Consider the following 18,564-nt stretch of genomic DNA (forward strand, 5'->3'; position numbering starts at 1 on the left):
TGGAGTGGGGGTCAGAGCATGGGGGTGCCTGCTCTGATAAGTGCAGTTTCTAGGCACTAGGACTGAGGTGCATGTTTATCTTCCCCTCCCCCTCTCCACGTGTTCAAGCGCTTAAGGATAAAGACCGCCTGTCCCTCAGTCACCTCAAGGCGCTGCCTCTGATTGATTGCGGGGAGACACGTGACGCAAGTGCGCCAGAGTACGGAATCCTGGCCACCCGCGGGCCATATTTCACTCTTCTACGCACGCGCTGGAACACTTACTCTAACTACACATGCGCACTTCTAAGAAGGTCACGTAAAATTATTGCGCATGCGCACTAGCTTTATTTCGTTTTAAGTATCACCACATACAACATAGGAACAGTTGTATTATTCCATTAAATACATATTAGTTGTGAAATTTAAAAATAGGCCACTGCTTCGGAGCGTTTCCTGGTGACCGGCGTCTCACACGCGGAGACTGGCGCTTCCTGTGCACGTGATTGTCTCGTGTCTTGGTGATTTCTACCTATCTCCAGCTCTGCGCATGCGCAGTGCTGCGCCGGAGGCCAGAGATCACCCAGTAACCGGTGCTACTGGAGGCTGCTTAATCCTGTTAGAGATCAGTAGGAAGCAGTCCAGCGAGGGAGGGTCACTGGAGAGAAATCCACCCAGGGTCACTGGGAAGAAATCCATCCAAGATCACTGGGGAGAAATCCACCCAAGATCACTAGGAAGAAATCCATCCAAGATCACTGGGGAGAACTCCATCCCACATCACTCGGGAGAACTGCATCCAAGATCACTGGGGAGAAATCCACCCAAAATCACTGGGGAGAAATCCACCCAAAATCACTGGGAAGAAATCTATCCAAGATCACTAGGAAGAACTGCATCCAAGATCACTGGGGAGAACTGCAGCCAAGATCACTGGGGAAAACTCCATCCAAGATCACTGGGAAGAACTCCATCCAAGATCACTGGGGAGAAATCCACCCAAGATCACTGGGGTGAACTACATCCAGGGTCACTGTGGAGAAGTCCATCCAACATCCCTGAGGAGACATGCCTGAGCAGGGTTCAGATGAGGTGAGTTGTCTCCCGTATTATTTTCTTGTGGACAGCAGTCACTGCTGCCAACTGGACCCATGTGGGGTCGTTCACCTCGAGCCTGCTGTATCGACCCTTGGGATGTCACTGAATATATACCATCTGTGTATCTCTAATTCAAGTGGGGGAGCTAGAGAATGAATGGGAAGAGCCAAGGCAGAGCTGAGCCAGCAAAAGACCCATGGCACATGGTGTCCTGCTTCCCCACCACCACGTGCAACACAGAACCCAGACCGGGTGTACCTCCTCCCCTGCCCCATAACACAAAACCCATCCCTGGCGAATTGCCTCCACACACAACACAAAACCCATCCCAGGTGAACTACCTCCACACAACACAACACAAACCCTCCCAGGCGCACAACTTCCATACAGCACAACCCAAAACCCAGGCCCAGTGGCCTTCCTCCCCAGCGTCAAAACACAGAACTGCTTCCACACACCACAACACAAAACGTCTAAGCTCCCCTCTTTTATGTGTGAGAAGCTCATCCAGACCTGATTTTTCCCATGACTTCTCGGACTTGTAGCTATGTCTTTCCCTACATTTAAAGAATAAACTGGACTTGATGACATTCTCATGCATGTCCTGGGAGATTTGGGAGTTCTATAACCCATACCTGGTGTCCTGCCTCTCCACCTCACACTGGCCCCGAGGCCTCTACTTTAGTTTCTCACACCTTCTTTCTTCTTAGGATCCTGGTGTTCTCCACCATTCGATTCTTGAGGATTTTACTTTTTGGGGAGACACCCCATCTAAGGCTGACAGTGCCACTTTTCTCGTCAGTATTTCACCTCATGTTCACGCTCTGTGGACCACTGGCCCCTTCTCATTCCAGACAGGCTGGTCTTCATTGTGTTGCTACCTCTTCCCTTCTCGTATGGCGGCGCATGTTCCTGTAGATAGTGAGTCTACCAGTCTCCTTTTGATCTTAATATCCGCCTCAACCCAACCACATTCTGCACTGCCTTCTGCAGAGCATTGCAAACAGTTTGGGCTGTAGCCATGTTCAAGGCGGCCCTATTTAAGATTCCCATCTTAATTCAAATGCAAATGCTTCACGTGGTTCATCTGTAAGAGACTCCTTAACTCCTCAAAGCCAAATGGAGGAAAATAGGGGATCAGTTGGTTCTGTTCCTATTGAAGGAGGCTCCTAAAACACATGAAAAGGATACGCCCATGGCTAAAACACTTTTCCATGAAAAAATAAATACGCCACCAGTGTCACAAAAACATTGTGTCAGGTAATCCAGGATTCTTTATCCCCCACCTACACTTGGGGTGACTAAACTCTATCTACCGAGGCACTGTGAGGCCAATTAGATCACACTTATTCTGAAAGAAGTCAAGAAGGATTTTGTTCAGACCTTCCCACAATGCCCTGCTTCTGTTCCAGCCCCAGGACCTCTTCTGCTACTATTGCAATGAGGGTCTGTCGGTACAGATGATGCTGAGACTGCAGTGTAGCTTAGGCAACTTCTTTACTAGGTATGACTCTAATACCGTTCACATCCAGGCAATACTGGAACATTAGGATATATTCAATAAGTTGCTATAGGAACATCCACCGGCACCCTCTCTCTCTTACAGACCAGCTCAAACTGTCACTCTTAGAACCCCCCCCCCCCCGACCGCAAGGCAAGAGATCAACACTTGTCCTAATAGCTGCCTCAATTTATGTGGCCTCTCTTGTCCAATTTTCACCACACTTCCAATGTGACTGATTCCTCCCCGGCCTTCCCTGAAAGAGAACATGCCGTGGCGCTGCCCCCGGGGTGTCCACATATGTTGATTTCTCCTTTTATTCTGGCTGGTGCAGGCTGAACTCAAACAATCTGTCCTGACCTCCCTCCTTAAAAATCCTGGTTTGGATCCAGCTGTTTTAACATCTGCCCTGTTGTAGGGCTTCCTTGGATCTCCAAAGTTTTCCAAAAGGTAGTTCTCAGGAACATTTTGAATGGTTTAGACCACGTCAGAATCCATGGGATAGAAAAAGCCCCCTCTTCTCCTACTTTTAGATCTTTCCACATCACTTGATATTATCACACTCTCCCAGTGTTCCAGCTCTCTCTGTTGGCTGGGGTAAACTGTCAGGCTTTGGATTGGTTTAGTTCAGTTCTTGCTGAACGCAAACAGGCTCTTTCCAGTCCTCACCTCTACCGGGTGCATATGGAGTGCTGCCATTTCCCCTGTCGTCAGCACTCCTTTTTAATTTTCATCTGGTTCCATGTCTTGAATTGCTGGTCTCCTTGGGGGATCAGTATTGCTTGTGTCCTTGGGGGATAAGTATTGCCTGTCTCCTTGGGGGATCAGTATTGCTTGTCTCTTTGGGGGATCAGTATCACTAGTCGGTAGATCTTTCTGCGGGTTGATGGCCCCTTGAAGGATTTTTTTCTCTGTTATCTGTTGGTCAGGATCTTGTGCAGGAGTGAATGATGAGAAGGGGCTGAAATTAAATTCAGATTTGATTCTGTTTGGACTAAATCACCTCTTGAACAACTGTGGAGCTCTCCCACCATATCCTTTCCTAGTAAGCCACCCGGTTATTTTAGCCCAAAAAGTTAGGAGCTTGAGGGTCTTTTGGCAAGTCAATGTGTACCTTAATGCAGAAAAAGGGGCTGTTTGCAAATCAGTTTTTCACAGTAACAATTTCTGCGGCTTACCCCCTAGGGAGACTCCAGATTGTGGTGGGATCTGGATGTACATGATTATTTTGTATCTGGATATTACGAATCCGAAAGATTTCGAATTCGAAATATCAAGCATGCTATAATCACGCACATCACCCTGTCCGCTATCCCCCCTCCCTTCACCCCCTAAACCTTAAGCTTTCCTCCGCCGCCAAACCTACCTTTTGTCCTTCCCCGCTGTGCTCTCCTTGCGACGTGAGTACCGCCTCCCCTTTGAGGGGCGTAACTTCCACAGCAGGGTCCTTATTTCTTCTTCTATATTTTAAAAACTTTATTTGTCCCCTGGTTTCCTTTGTATGGAAGCAGAGGACACCCCCGCAGCTCCAAATACCTATAATGTCACTCAGAGGGAGCAGGCGACATCCCCCGCTCCCCCTGCATCGCCATTATGGGTTTTCGTTATTTTATCCACTGCCGAATTCCTTATTTTTGTGCATTCGGTTTTTATTTTCTGAATTGTTCTCCTGTTACCGACCTGGAATGGTTTCATATTCAGCTGCGTGCCTTATCTAAGGTCTGAAAATATTTTACCCCATTTGGGTTCTTTGCCGGGGACTGCATTTTCTTAACCGTTCATAGGTTTTTATAAGCGGATGGAGTTCAAGTTCTGTGGCCTCATAGACAGATGTCTTCCAGGTACTCCCACATGTTCCTCAGCGGACCTTGCCTTCTTCAGTATAACATCCCCTGATTGCTCACGTCTCTAATTACAAGACCAAGGCAGACCTGGGCGAATTATAGGAATAAACTAATTGCTCTCTTTTTTGACCAAGCCATGATTATATGCTATTTCTTTTTTCTTTTTCTTCTTTTTTTCTTGGGTTTTCAAGTATACAAAATCAAATCAAAATAAACTCAACGATTTCTCCCCCAATTCTCCTAAAAAAAAAATCTTATTCCACCAAACCCGTTTCCCCCCTCCCTCCCATGTACACAGAATGAAAATAAACTGTTATACGTTCAAAGAATATCCAGTATTCGTAAGTTCCGCAGGCAATGTTGTTCCATGTAGTCTCCATGAAGAACGTTCCGGATTGATGACCATTCCGTTGACAAATTGGCCCGCTCCCCTTGAATCGTGGTACCAGTCTTTTATATGTGGAGGGTCTGCAGATTTCCACCAATGAGCCACTAACGGTAGCGCCACCAACTGAAGAATAGAAAATGCCTTCCTCTTGTATTTCGGCCAAAGTTTATTGTCCTGTTGTGCAAGGCCTAAAAGGCATTCCCCAAATACTCTTTCCGTCTTAAAAATCAAACATTACACTCATATCTTTCTGCACTTTCTTCCAGAATTGGGATAGTTTTGGGCACGACCACCAAACATGTAAACAATCTCCTCTCCCCCCACATTCCCTCCAACAAGAGTCTGGAATCGTTGGAGCAATTTTATGTAACCGTTCAGGGGTATAATGCCACTGAAACATTAATTTGAACCAAAATTCCCTGATCTGTATGGACGTAGTCATCATCGGGATATCTGACCATAAGCGGGATGACGATTCTTCTGTTGGCATAAACCCCAAGGTTTTCGTCCAGGCCAATTGATATGTAAGAATGGTTAGTGGGAAGGAATGGTTCGGGGAAGGCACTAATAAGAGTTGGAGGCAGGTGGAAATGGCTATAGAGGGTCCTAGAATGGGAGAGACACTGTGGTTGCCTAGAGCAGACAGACCTAGGGACATACACTATAGTAAGATCACTAGTTTGGTGGAGGATATATGGGATCAGGCCGTCATTCAGCATCAGTTTACTTCGTTTCCCTTCCCCTTTACCCCTTTATTTGCGAACCCACAGTTCACTCCAGGAGTACCTGCTAGCTCCTTCCCAGAATGGCAAAGGGAGGGATGTACAAAGTTTCGAGACGTGTTTTTGTGGCAGGATATTAAGTCCTTTTCAGTATGTAAAGAGGAACTGGCCCTCTAGGAGAGTCAGCATTTTCAATACTTTCAAGTTCGTCGCTGGTTGATGGCCCCATCCAATAAGGTTGGTGATTGTGAGGAGCATTTCGTCTGCATACGCCATCAACTTATGAGTGTCTCCCCCAAACGGTATGCCTTGTATTACATGCGATTTGCGATATTAATGGTTCTAAATGTATTGCATAAAGAAGAGGAGAAAGGGGGCACCCCTGCTTCGTACCTCTATGCAGGGAGACTTGCGGAGATAATTGACCGTTTATGAGCAATCTGGCCGAGAGATTCACATAATTAGCTTGTACCATTGCAAAGTATTTAGGGCCAAAACCCATAGCTCATAAGGTATTAAACAGGAAAGACCACTCCACATGGTCAAATGCTTTTTGGGCATTTAACTACACCAATATTGCGCATCCTCCTTTTTACCACTTTTTTAAAATTTGGTAGCAGATTCACCGAATATTATTGTGGGTCTGTCATTCTTTTATAAATCCCGTCTGGTCAAGATGGATAAGATCAGGCATAAGGCCGTTGAGTCGGTTTTCGAGAATTTTTGTGTATATTTTTGCGTCGATGTTCATAAGCGGAATTGGGTGATACAATCCGCATTTAACTAGATTGTTCCCTGGTTTCGTAATTCAGATTATTTTGGCCTCTTGCATAGAAGCTTTTATTTTACTGCTTGTAATAAAATGTGGAGGTCTGTTAAGTTTGGGGCTACGGTTGATCAGAACTTTTTATAAAAATATGCTGTATAACCATCTGGTCCCGGAGATTTATTTATTGGAAGGTTAGCTATCACAGATAACACTTCCTCCCGAGTAATAATGCTATCTAGATTTACTCTGTCTATTTCCAAAATGTTCTCCAACTGAGTAGATTGCAAGTAATTCTTATGTGATAACTGGTTTGGAGAGTCTGACTTATATAATGCAGAGTAAAAAGAACGAAACTTGGATATCGTTGCTTCCGTTGTTGTGACTCTCTTCCCTAGTGTGTCTTCTACCCCCTGTATTTTTTGGACGCTATTCTCTGTTTTAATTGCCTAGCAAGCATTCTATCTGCTTTATTTGCCTTAATGTATATCCTTTTCTTTAAATACAATAGACTTTTTTTATGCCTGTTTAGTTCGTATAAAGTCGAAGTCTACTGTTAGCATTTCGGTATTGCCTTTGGAGGCTCGGTGATGAGCCTGCCTCCATTTGTTTCAAGGTATCCTTTACCTTCACTTCCAGGTCTATTTCAGTTTTTCGCCTGAGTTTCCCCCTATATGACTGTATCGCAATAAGTTCCCCCCTGAAGGTCACTTTACATCCAAACCGCTTCCCCGCCAAAATTAGAGTTGAAGTATTCGGTAATCTTGCAATCTATTTCTTCGCAGAGAACCTGATCAGTCAGTAACTCTTTTGGAAATGTCAAGCTCCACAGAATAGGAACGACCCCAGGGAGGTTAAATTCAATAGTCAATGGGTCATGATATGAAATGGTGATTGTATGGGTAACGATTTGTGTTACTCTTCCTATCAGCCTAATCGAAGCCCATAAATAATCTATCCTTGAAAATGATTTGTGAACGTGGGAATAGTGAGTGTATGCCCTTTCATCTCCTTTCAGAGTAGGCCAAACATCTTTGAGTGTCAACTGCTAATTTCTGTCTAAGGGCTAAGGACGGCAAGCACATCTGGTAGTAGAACCTCTGTCTCGTACATGGTCCCACGCAATATTAAGATCCCCCATCAAAATCATTTCGCCCTGAGTAATCTGTTCTAAGTTGGATAATGCTGTCTTCAGAAAGCCCTCCTGACCAGTTTTTGGGGCATATAGAGAGGCCAAAGTGAGGATCTGCAATCCCATCTGCACTACTATATATAGGAAACAACCCTCTTTGTCTGCTTATACCTTCATCATGGAGACCTGCGTGCCCCTCTTAAAAGCAATAAGCACCTCCGCTTTCTTCCCTTTTGCATTAGCCTGCCTAATTATGGGGTATTGCTTTAGTTTTAACTTGTGTTGGTCCTGATATCTAATATGGGCTTCCTGTAAGGCGATAAGGTCGGACTGATGTGTATGTAATAGTCATTCCAATTTCCTCCTCTTTACGGGGGTATTAAGCCCCCTTATATTAAGTGTCAGACAGCGGAAGATAAGGCCGTTTTGCAAACTCGCTACCTTGGGAACAGATATCTCGGGACAACAATCTAACCCTCTGTCTTTGATTCCGTGTGATGCCCCTCCCCCCAAAACGGTTCCACTTAACTCCCAACCTATACCCTCCCGCTCCCCCTGCAACCTTTCCCCAACAACTTGCCCCTCTCCCTGGTGTAGACCATATTTGCTACTCTCTCCTTGGACTCCGTCCTCAGAGATGGCCTACCTCCTAACACAGGAGTACGTGCAGGGTATTCTAAATCCCTCTTTATTTGTCTTTAATGGGTTCCAAGATGAGCCTCTACAAAGCCCCAACTTTACAAAGTGTCAATCATGATCTGTGGAAATGTACCTTATTTCACCATGTCGACGATAGTCAGGCAAGCGCTTCCTCCTTCAGGATACTTGGGGTTTCTCTGCTGGAAAGGGGCCTCTTTGATTTCTTGTCCCGGTCCGTTGTATTGTTGTCCATTCCCAATAACGCAATGCCCGTGGAGTGTAAGCCTGGAGCCCCGTACTAGGGCCCGGATGATCTTCCTGGTATAGTCGCAAAATACATGCCCCCCCCTCCTCCTTTGTTGTGACTCAATATTATTTGCCTTCCTAACTAAACAAAAGGCCAAATGGGAAGGTCCATCTATATGGTATCTTTTGAGTTTGCAAATGCTGCAGGATTTCACGCATATCTTTTTTTTTGTAGGGTCAATGGAGAAAGATCCTGATACAGTTGGATTTAGTTCCTGTTAAGTGTAATTTGTGTTGCTTTTCTGGCTTCCCTTAGAATGTGTTCTTTCCGAGGGTAACATGCCAATGCCACTAAAGTGCCTCTACGTCAGGCGGCCGTGTCCTGGCGTTTCAGGCCGACCCTGTGAATTCTGTGGATAGGAATTATTACCTCTGCTTCTGCATTTAGTTGATCTTTGAAGACTCCTGTAACTTCCTCTCTTAAAGCTGAATCATTCACTGATTCCGGAATGTTCCATATACGAATATTGGACCTCCTCGACCTATTCTCCAAATGTTTGCATTGAAGCTCCACATTTTGTGTTGCCCTTGGCAGCTGTTCGAGGAGCTCCTCTGACTTTGTGGAATCCCGAGCCAGGTCTTGTAATGTCTTCTCATTAGTGTTCATTCTTTCCTCAAGAGAGGCGATGCCCTTCCGTATGTCTGACAGGGCGGATTTAAATTCAGTGGTGAAGGTGTCGAACTGTAGCTGTAAAGAGGCAGAACGTTTATCTTGAAAAACCTGAAAGCAGCGTTCTACTACTTCTTCGAGGCTGCCATGTTAGTATCAGTGTTGCCCCTTTGTAACTCTGCTGAATCGCTCATGTGCGCTGGGTCTTTTTGGGCCCCACTGACCTACGCCAACAGCTTCTGATTGGATTCTCTTTTGGTGTGAGTGGGACGGAGGAACTGCTCTCTTTTCTTTCCTTCCTGGGTCCTGGCATTGACCAAGTTCTTCCCTAGGACCTTTCTTGCTAGTAAGTTCTGGTCAGGTGTCACCCTTATTTACAGTTCCACTTTACTTTTCAGTTCTTCCAAAAAGTATCCAATATGAGTAATGTAGCTCTTTTTACTTCCCTATTTTCACTTATAGAGAGCTTCCCATTCACCCCCAGCTTGTCCGTCTGCGATTCGCTTCTCCACTTACTCCAAGGCTATTAGCATGGGCAAGTACCGCCTGTATATGTATTGAGATTGGCCCTGGTACCGTGCAATCGCCTCCTTAGCCCTCATTAGTTAAATGTGAGTGTTCTGAGTGCACAGTGGTGTTCCAAAGAGTTCCCGATGATGTATCCGACACACTGAGATTCCCCCCGGGAGTCCAAGGTCCTGTGAGACCCCCCTGCTTCGAGCCCTTGCCCTCCAGATTAATAGTTCAGTGTTCTGAAGAACTATGAGGTTATTCCTCTGATGCTGCCCCCAACTGCTAACTTCCCCAGGATCTCTGTCCTAGCACTTGTTGTTGTATCGATGCAGTTCAGTTTCAAGACATAGAGAGCTTGTCATCTGCGCCACCATAGCTCTCTCCGGGGGTCCACCGTCCCCCACTCCCACAGAGCCTGCTCCTGATGTATCTGACTGGGGTGCTGAAGGGAGCACTCACCGGTTATGCGATCTGGGCAGTATGTAACCTGCAATCCTCTCCGGAGGCTCACTATAATGCCGAACGGTGTCTTGGGCACCAGTCTTGCTGTGCAAGGGCACGCCTGGTCACAATGGGGCTCTCTGCCATTCTGGGCATTTTCTTGGGTGCGGCACCTTTTCTTCCTCATCGTCCACATAGCGGCTTCTCATTGCAAACTTGCGGGTGGGGCAGAGCCTTCAGCGTTCTCTTTTACCGCCTGTGAATTTGTGCCGGGCCCAACATTACTTCCCTCAGCAATTGTGAAGTACACGGCACTCGTCTACAGGACTCCACGCCAATCCCCTTCCGATATGTTCACAAAATTAGCCTTGCCTTGTATTGCTCTAACGCGTTAGGTATGAGTTCCATATATTGTGTAGTTGGAGCTTGCTGCGCAGATCACTGCTTCCAATGGGGCACGGAGCCATCATGAAAACCATCCTTGAGCACCTAGAAGCATTTTCATTTGCTTGGTTGCCTAGTGTCATCAGCACACTGCAAATCATTAAATCGATTCAACCCAAAACCAACGCCTGGAGTCCACTTCCCCACCCCGATAACAAACTCATACCCGTCTCCTACATTTTCACTCCCCTCAATACAAAATCAATAACTGCAGCCTGCCTCCCCCCTGCAACCACAAAAGCAACACCTGGTGTACTTCCTCCACACCACGCATTCTGCCTGCCTGCTCCCACATCACGAGACCACCTTGTGGTATCACTCCTCCTCACCCAGACCCCAGACCTGTCATCCTGTCTCCCCTTGTTTCTAACCCACATTGTCAGGTCAACGACATGCATTAAACATTCTAATAGTTGTTGTCGTAGCTTGCCATCAAGGATTGAAAGAGAAGATTTAGAGGCTAAATAATTAATAATGAACATCATTGGGTACACAGTGAATACATACACATGAAACATGGATGTTATATGTGTGTTGTCCTTATTTCACAACCTCCCCTCAGATTGCATTCCAGTTCACGGCATGTTATGCTGCGTTACATAATGTGACGATTCTTTAGGTCATTTTGCATACATGTTTAATGTCTAAGTGCCGTGAAGCACCCACAAGGAGGCAGGTTTCACTCCCCAAAAACCAAAATAATTTTAAAAAACAAAGTAGCGGCATGTGGTTTCTTTCTTTCTTTCTTTCTTTCTTTCTTTCTTTCTTTCTTTCTTTCTTTCTTTCTTTCTTTCTTTCTTTCTTTCTTTCTTTCTTGATCCTATACAAAACATATAAGATATTTACCACATATAATCACATACAATTCTGTGAATCATGTATATACATCTATGCTTCTAAAACATCACAATCGTAGCACAACTGAAAGCATTCAACACATAACATTTCATTATCTCAAGTTAGTTAGTGACCTTGCACTTTCTGTGGATCGCAGCCGCAACTAGGGATCTCTGTGTTAAATTCCTTATTTCATCTTCTTCATCAATATCTTTCTAAAAACAACTAAAATAACTAGCAACAAATATACACTGAGTATCATGAAGTAACATTTGCATGATTTTTAAGATATCAATTAAAATTAAAAATTCTGTTATTTCGTACCTTTTCGCCAAACATTTCCAAGCCTGATTGGATAGTGGAGGACAATAGCAGCACTTTTCCAGATGTGCGCTCTTATGATGTCCATGTTTTAGGTGCAGCAATCCAAGCGTGAAAAAACAGGCACACGCGTGTGATTCATGGAAGTCCCTGCGCGTGTTTTCCTCGGTATGTGCGCCAAACCCGTGCATGGCGCACACGTCACTTTAACAACCCGAACGGCGTGCGCGACGCGCACAGTGAAAGCGCACAACCTCGGAATGGAGAACAACGCGCGAAAATAAGGGCGTAACTGGGATGTACTGCTGGGAAGCAGACGGAACGCCCACACGCACGCGAACCACAGGTATTCATGGAATCTAATAGGGCAAAGCCGCGCACGGCCAAAGACACGCACAGGCCTAAACACGTCCGCCACACGAAGGCAGGCGGTAGCGTCCCTGCGCATCACAAAAGCGCCAATATACAGCAATGATGAATGTCCCATACTGCTATTGTGCCTGTGCGAGCGGGGTACGTGCATTTCAGGGGTTCGCGTGAAGTTTTTCACGCGATCGGGCCTGTGTGAGCGGGCTATGTGTATTTCAGGGGTTCGCTGGAAGTTTCACACGCGATCGGCCTGGGGGAGCGGGCTACCACTCACCGTCTGCCTTGCATGTAGAAGAACGCGTAGCCAACACCCGCTGTGAAGTAATACCGTGTGAACCCCAACGGCTGGAAAACACACGCACCCCACGAAAAGCACGTACAGAGCAATGTAAAGGCACGTGGGATCTACAAGCCCTGCCAGGGAAAAGCCTGTGCGTGAAACGTCACAGACGCGCTTACGCGCTAAGGGCCTTTGGTCCAATGAAATCGCGTATGCATGCTGACGCACTTACGCGCTAAGGGCCTTTCCTCGAATTACACGCAGACGTGCAAGATTTTCACGTGCCAAATCACTCCGTATCAAGCTGGCCACGCGAAAGCACACGGAAGACCACGCTCCTGCCCAAAAGGCCGAATTACTGCCCCCCCAGAGCCCCGAGCAGCCTCCCACGAGCCATCTGCTTCTGCCTGCCTGCCGCCACCGTGCCCTGCCATTTGGTGCCTGCACATCAGCCATCTGCAGGGGTCCATTTTCTGTGTCCACCCCTGCTGGAACAGAAGACTCCCGACTGGGATACCATCACTCCACAGCCCAGCCCCAGGACCCAGTTGCCCACCCACTCCTGCCTCTGGGGTTGCCATGTCAGGCACTGCAACATCTGGCACCACTGGCAACCCCCGGCCAGAGAGGCAGAGGGGCACCAGCTTCACTGCCACCGAAGTTGGTGTCCTGGTGGAGCAAGTCCTGGGGCAGTATGATGCCCTCTTCGGAAGTACGCGCGCCAACAAGGAAGGACGGACTCTGATCTGGACGGACATCGTGACTGCCATCAACGCGGAGGAGGTGGCAGTCCGCGACTACCAACATGTCAAGAAGCGCTGGCAGGACCCTCTTGAAGGCCCGGCGCCTCGTGGAGTGGGGCCGGGGCCGCATGAGTACCATCCAGCTGAGGGTCCTGGAACGCGTAGGCCCAGCGCTCCACGCCGAGATCCTTGAGAGGCAGACCCATCTGGAGTTGAGCGGTAAGTGGCCAAGCATTGCTGTGTGAGACAGGGCATGTCGCAGTGTGCTGGTTGTCTTGATACTTGCCTGTATGTGTGACATAGGCCATGTATGCATGTGTGTGTGCAGGGACGTCATGCATGTGAGACCAGTAATGTGTGAACCACACGGTTGGTGCATGTGTTCAAATGCAACATGGGGTGTCCTATGCGGAATGGCCACATGAGAGCATGCCAGTCTCTGTTCCTGGACATGGGAATGGGTGCTGATGCCATGTACATGTATGCTGTCCATGTCTGTGTGTCTGACCTGCGTGTCTGTGACTTGTGAATGCCAGGGATGCATGACACATGTCTGTCGCAATGTTCAGGTTCACTGATGCAGCCTAGTCATCCTTGTATCCACTGTGTCTGTGGTGTACGAGGCCAGATGGATGAAAGTACGTTGAAGTGGGTGCATGTGATAAGCATGACCCATGATGCATGTGAGTTCCAAAACAACATTGCATGTTTCAAGAATCCCTTGGACATGTATGCTGATGTCCATAGCATGCGCCATGCCTGTTACTGCATGTGTTTTACCTGCACTGACCCATGTGTTGTGGAGGGACATGATGGAAGGGATCTTTGACAGTGCCACTCATCTGCTATTGCTTCCTGTCTAGGGGACCATTGTACAGTACCCTGATGCTTGTGTTCTATGTCTCCCTCTACACAGTGCCAAGTGAAGAAGAGGGCAGAGACGGCGCTGTGGAGCAAAGCGGCGGGGATGCCCCCACGGCTGCAGCGGAAGGGGTGGGTGAGCCCCCACAGGGGTTTGCAACGGCGGAAGACGGTGTGGAGCCATCCAGGTTGGTGGTTTCCACAGAGGAGGAGGAGGCCGCTACTGAGGTGCACATGGGGCCTGGTGGGGGCATCCCTGCTGGTGCAAGTGTTGCAGTCCAGGGGCAGGAGGCAGCACAGGTCGCCGTGGAGGGGCCTGTGCATGTCACTGTCCCTGACACTGTGACTGCACCACCATGCACCAGCAGGGATGCCCCATCCCAGGCCCGTCCGCAGGTAGGGGGGAATGTCCATGTCATCTGACTCCCCTCCACCTGCGGACGAGGGGACCCCTGGCTGTATGGAGAAGGTCCTGATTGGTGTCGCGTTGCGCACAGGTGCAATTCATGATGAGGTGCGTGCTTCCCGGGAGGAGCATGCACGTCATCACGCAGAGCACTGTGCCGATGTGGCCCAGTTGGGATCGGCCATGGTCGGGGTTTCCTACGTGTGTCGGCCAATCTGGCGACCCTCTCCTCCTCTGTGGAGACTATGCACCAGTCGTTCCCCATGCCGTCTTCCGGCCCAGATGCCACCAGGGCCCCCTGTGGACCTGCCCTGACCAACGCAGCCAGCTCGGTGGGGATCCCATCCCTGCCACAGTCGGGAGTCGGAGGTCCAGCAGGTGTGGACACCACAGCAACTGGACCCCAGCAGATGGAGGATGTGCCGGCATCATTGGGCAGGGCACGTGCACGACGGCGTCGGTGGATTCCATCAGCCTGGATGCCGTTGTGCTGGCAGAGGCAGTTGCGTCAGAGGCTGCAGCGGAGTCAACGTGGGAGGCATCATGGCTCGGGGCCATCTACATTGGAGGGGCAGGCATCGGCCGGAGGGCAGGAGGACCCAGGACGGGAAGGGTCTTCCGTGTGGCAGCGGTTGGGCCAGCAGATAGGTGCGGAGCGGCGGCGGGCGGAAGAGGCGCGGCTCACGATGGTCAGGGTGGAGAACTCCATGCGGAGGGCCCTGAGGCGGGCTGAGTGCCTCGAGGCAATCCGCAGGGGGTTGGAGGAGGAGATGGCGTCGTCCCTGCGGACCCTCGGGGCCATGGAACGGGACCGCCTCCGGGACATCGAACGGGAGTTCGATGATGCCCTGGCCCGGGACACCACGGAGTGAGCCGCTGGACTTGCCCGCCGCCTTTTTATATAGTTATTTAGGTTTAGGTTTCATTTCTTTATTCTTATGATTTGGAGTCGACGGACACTGCTCCACTTTTTGTATATAGTTGTATTTTAGATAGGGTTTTTTGTAGGTTTCATTTCTTCAGTTGGGCTCATGGACCCTGGATACTTTGTAGATAGTTGGACATTGGATTTGGATTTGTTTTAGCTTTTATTTTTTCTCCATGGAGCAATGGTTTTCTATTTGGTTTTTCCCTTGATTTACTTTTTATGGAGTGTGACTTTGGACGACATTTCTTTGGATTATGATTTCTTGTTTTTGATTTAAAATGGGACAGGCAGATTATTTTTTTTTTTACCTCTGTTTGTTTCATTTTATTGCCATTCATGTTGTTTTTAAACATTTTTTTGAATCATACTTCAATGTGTGGTATCATCTCATTGGTTTCATGCATGTCATGATATGGGTTTTCAGGTTCGCTTGCAACCATTGTGTGTGTGTGTGTGTGTGAGACACATGTGTTCATTTACATTGTTTCCATTGGGGTTGTATCATGTAATTGCCTTCTCTATGTGGGCAGATGGGATGCTTGGTTGGGTCTTTGGGCTGGGGAGGCTGGCCATGAGGGCCATTATTGAGGATTGTCAGGACCTGTGGGCAGGGGGACATGAGTGGGACATGAGTGGGGGCCTGCTGGCAGGTGCCCCACAGTGCTGGGGGGTGGGGGTGCTGGGGAACATGAGTGGGGGCCTGGTGGAGGGTGCCCTGCACTGCGGGGGGTGGGGGTGCTGGGGAACATGAGTGGGGGCCTGCTGGCAGGTGCACCACAGTGCTGGGGGGTGGGGGTGCTGGCGAACATGAGTGGGGGCCTGGTAGAGGGTGCCCTGCACTGCTGGGGGGTGGGGGTGCTGGGGAACATGGGTGGTGGCCTGCTGGCAGGTGCCCCACAGTGCTGGGGGGATGGGGGTGCTGGGGAACATGAGTGGGGGCCTGCTGGCAGGTGCCCCACAGTGCTGGGGGGTGGGGATGCTGGGGGACATGAGTGGGGGCCTGCTGGCAGGTGCACCACAGTGCTGGGGGTGGGGGTGCTGGGGAACATGAGTGGGGGCCTGGTGGAGGGTGCCCTGCACTGCTGGGGGATCGGGGTGCTGGGGAACATGAGTGGGGGCCTGCTGGCAGGTGCACCACAGTGCTGGGGCGTGGGGGTGCTGGGGAACATGAGTGGGGGCCTGGCGGAGGGTGCCCTGCACTGCTGGGGGGTGGGGGTGCTGGGGAACATGAGTGGGGGCCTGCTGGCAGGTGCCCTGCACTGCTGGGGGATGGGGGTGCTGGAGAACATGAGTGGGGGCCTGGTGGAGGGTGCCCTGCACTGCTGGGGGGTGGGGGTGCTGGGGAACATGAGTGGGGGCCTGGTGGAGGGTGCCCTGCACTGCTGGGGGGTGGGGGTGCTGAGGGACATGACCAAGTGTGCAGGGTAGTCCCCTGTGGTGTGGGCTGCCTGCAGGGGCCGTGGAGGGTGTACAGGGAACACCTGGGAGGACCCACCCAGCCAATCGCGTGTGAAACTTCCCGCGCATCCCTGAAATACACGTACCCAGCCAAATCGCGTGTGAAACTTCCCGCGAACCCCTGAAATACACGTACCCAGCCAAATTGCGTGTGAAACTTCCCGCGAACCCCTGAAATACACGTACCCAGCCAAATCGCGTGTGACACTTCCCGCGAACCCCTGAAATACACATACCCAGCCAAATCGCGTGTGAAACTTCCCGCGAACCCCTGAAATACATGTACCCAGCCAAATTGCGTGTGAAACTTCCCGCGAACCCCTGAAATACACGGACCCAGCCAAATCGCGTGTGGAACCTCCCGCGAAACCCTGAAATACACATAATCCGCTCCCCCAGGCCCGATCGCGTGAAAAACTTCACGCGAACCCCTGAAATACACGTAGCGCGCTCCCCCAGGTCCGATCACGTGAAAAACTTCACACAAACCCCTGAAATACACGTAGCCCGCTCCCCCAGGCCCGATCACGTGAAAAACTTCACACGAACCCCTGAAATACACGTAGCCCGCTTGCCGTGATGGTACAGGGTTTGCGCAGCCCTTTGCGCTGGATTGGGGATTTTAATGGCTTTTCCCTGCGCGAGGGGCGTTCTTGGGGGCGTAACTGGCGCTGCTGCAGGGTCGCTGCGCCACTGTGCGCCATGGCTGCCTAGGGATGCTAAAATCCATGAATACGCTGTGCGGCGAAATGGGTTTTGGCGCACGCGGCTGGCGCAGACTGCCGCACGCGCACACTCTGCGCCAGCCGCGTGCGCCACTTGTGCGCTGGATTCTATGAATTACCCTTCAAATGTTGTACCTCGTGTGTAGTCTGAACTCCAACACATATCTTTAAAACATTCGTCATTTAGTTTTACAAAGCTGTTGAAGGGTTTCAGGTCATAGTTTACACCCATACGATGTAAAAATGAGCATTGAGGGGTGCAACGAGATTTGATGTACAAAGAACCTCTACGTTTTAAAACCTGACTTTTCAATGAAACCAAGCCTAATTTGAGCCGAAGATAAGCCATTGAGGTAGATGGGAGACAGACGTAACCATTGTCTCCAAAAAGCACCTCAACAATATTGAGCCATGTGAGATCTTTCATGGCTAAGGCTTCAAGACCATATAATATGGCTGGTGTAAAGCTTTGTTTACATAGTCTGTCTGGCCTGCAAATTTGCTGATCAAACAGGTCTCCACAATGCATTTCTAGTTTTTATCAGCACACAGTTCAATTCCTAGGTAAGGGTAACTGTCAACATACTCAACACGATGAGAATCTATTTGAACCTTCACTCTGGGAAGCTGATTACTTGCTACCAACATGATTTTGGTCGCATTCATGTTAATAACTAGGTCGTTTCGATCTGCGAACTCAGTAAGGGCCTTACATTTGTTTTTGCTCCTCTTATTTTTGTATCTAACAAGACTAGGTTGCCTGCATAGAGCAAACTCACAATATGTCTAGTACCAAGCTTTATAGAACATCCCTCAGCAGCCAACTGGAAGATCGGCTAAATATAGATTGAACAGAAGTGCAGCTACGATACCGCCTTGTCGGACCCCTCTGTTCACCTCAATAGGTGATGTCACTGTCCCGGCATTATCAAGTCGCACTCACACACTGTTACCAGAGTATAAGTATATAATAATATAAATATAAATAATATAATAATAGACAACCCCAAGACTGCAAATTCGTCCATAGAGTGACTCGATTGACAGAATCAAATGCCGCGCTGAAATCCACCCAAACAACATAGAGTGCTGGATTGCCTTTTTGTGCAGCTTCACACATGAATGCACCCAGCAACCTAATATTATGTGTGGTCGCAGACCCACATCGGAAACCTGTTTGGGTGTCATGCAGTATATTGTTCAACCCAGGATTGAAGGGCTTTCAACACAAAAGTAGTGAACAGTTTGCCTGTG

General features: G+C 49.1%; 1 protein-coding gene across 1 annotated transcript in view; it reads left to right on the plus strand.

Annotated features, from left to right (window-relative positions):
* Positions 1 to 364: 364 nt before the first annotated feature.
* LOC138489499 (zinc finger protein 271-like) overlaps positions 365 to 18,564 on the plus strand; it is a 521,160-nt gene continuing 502,960 nt past the window's right edge. Inside the window, exon 1 of the mRNA XM_069617242.1 lies at positions 365 to 1,070. Within this exon, the coding sequence (XP_069473343.1) occupies positions 1,047 to 1,070 (24 nt within the window). The 5' untranslated portion in view covers positions 365 to 1,046. The remainder of the gene's footprint in view (positions 1,071 to 18,564) is intronic.

Source organism: Ambystoma mexicanum, chromosome 9, assembly GCF_040938575.1.
Source record: "Ambystoma mexicanum isolate Mex_15411 chromosome 9, UKY_AmexF1_1, whole genome shotgun sequence".
Taxonomy (NCBI): domain Eukaryota; kingdom Metazoa; phylum Chordata; class Amphibia; order Caudata; family Ambystomatidae; genus Ambystoma; species Ambystoma mexicanum.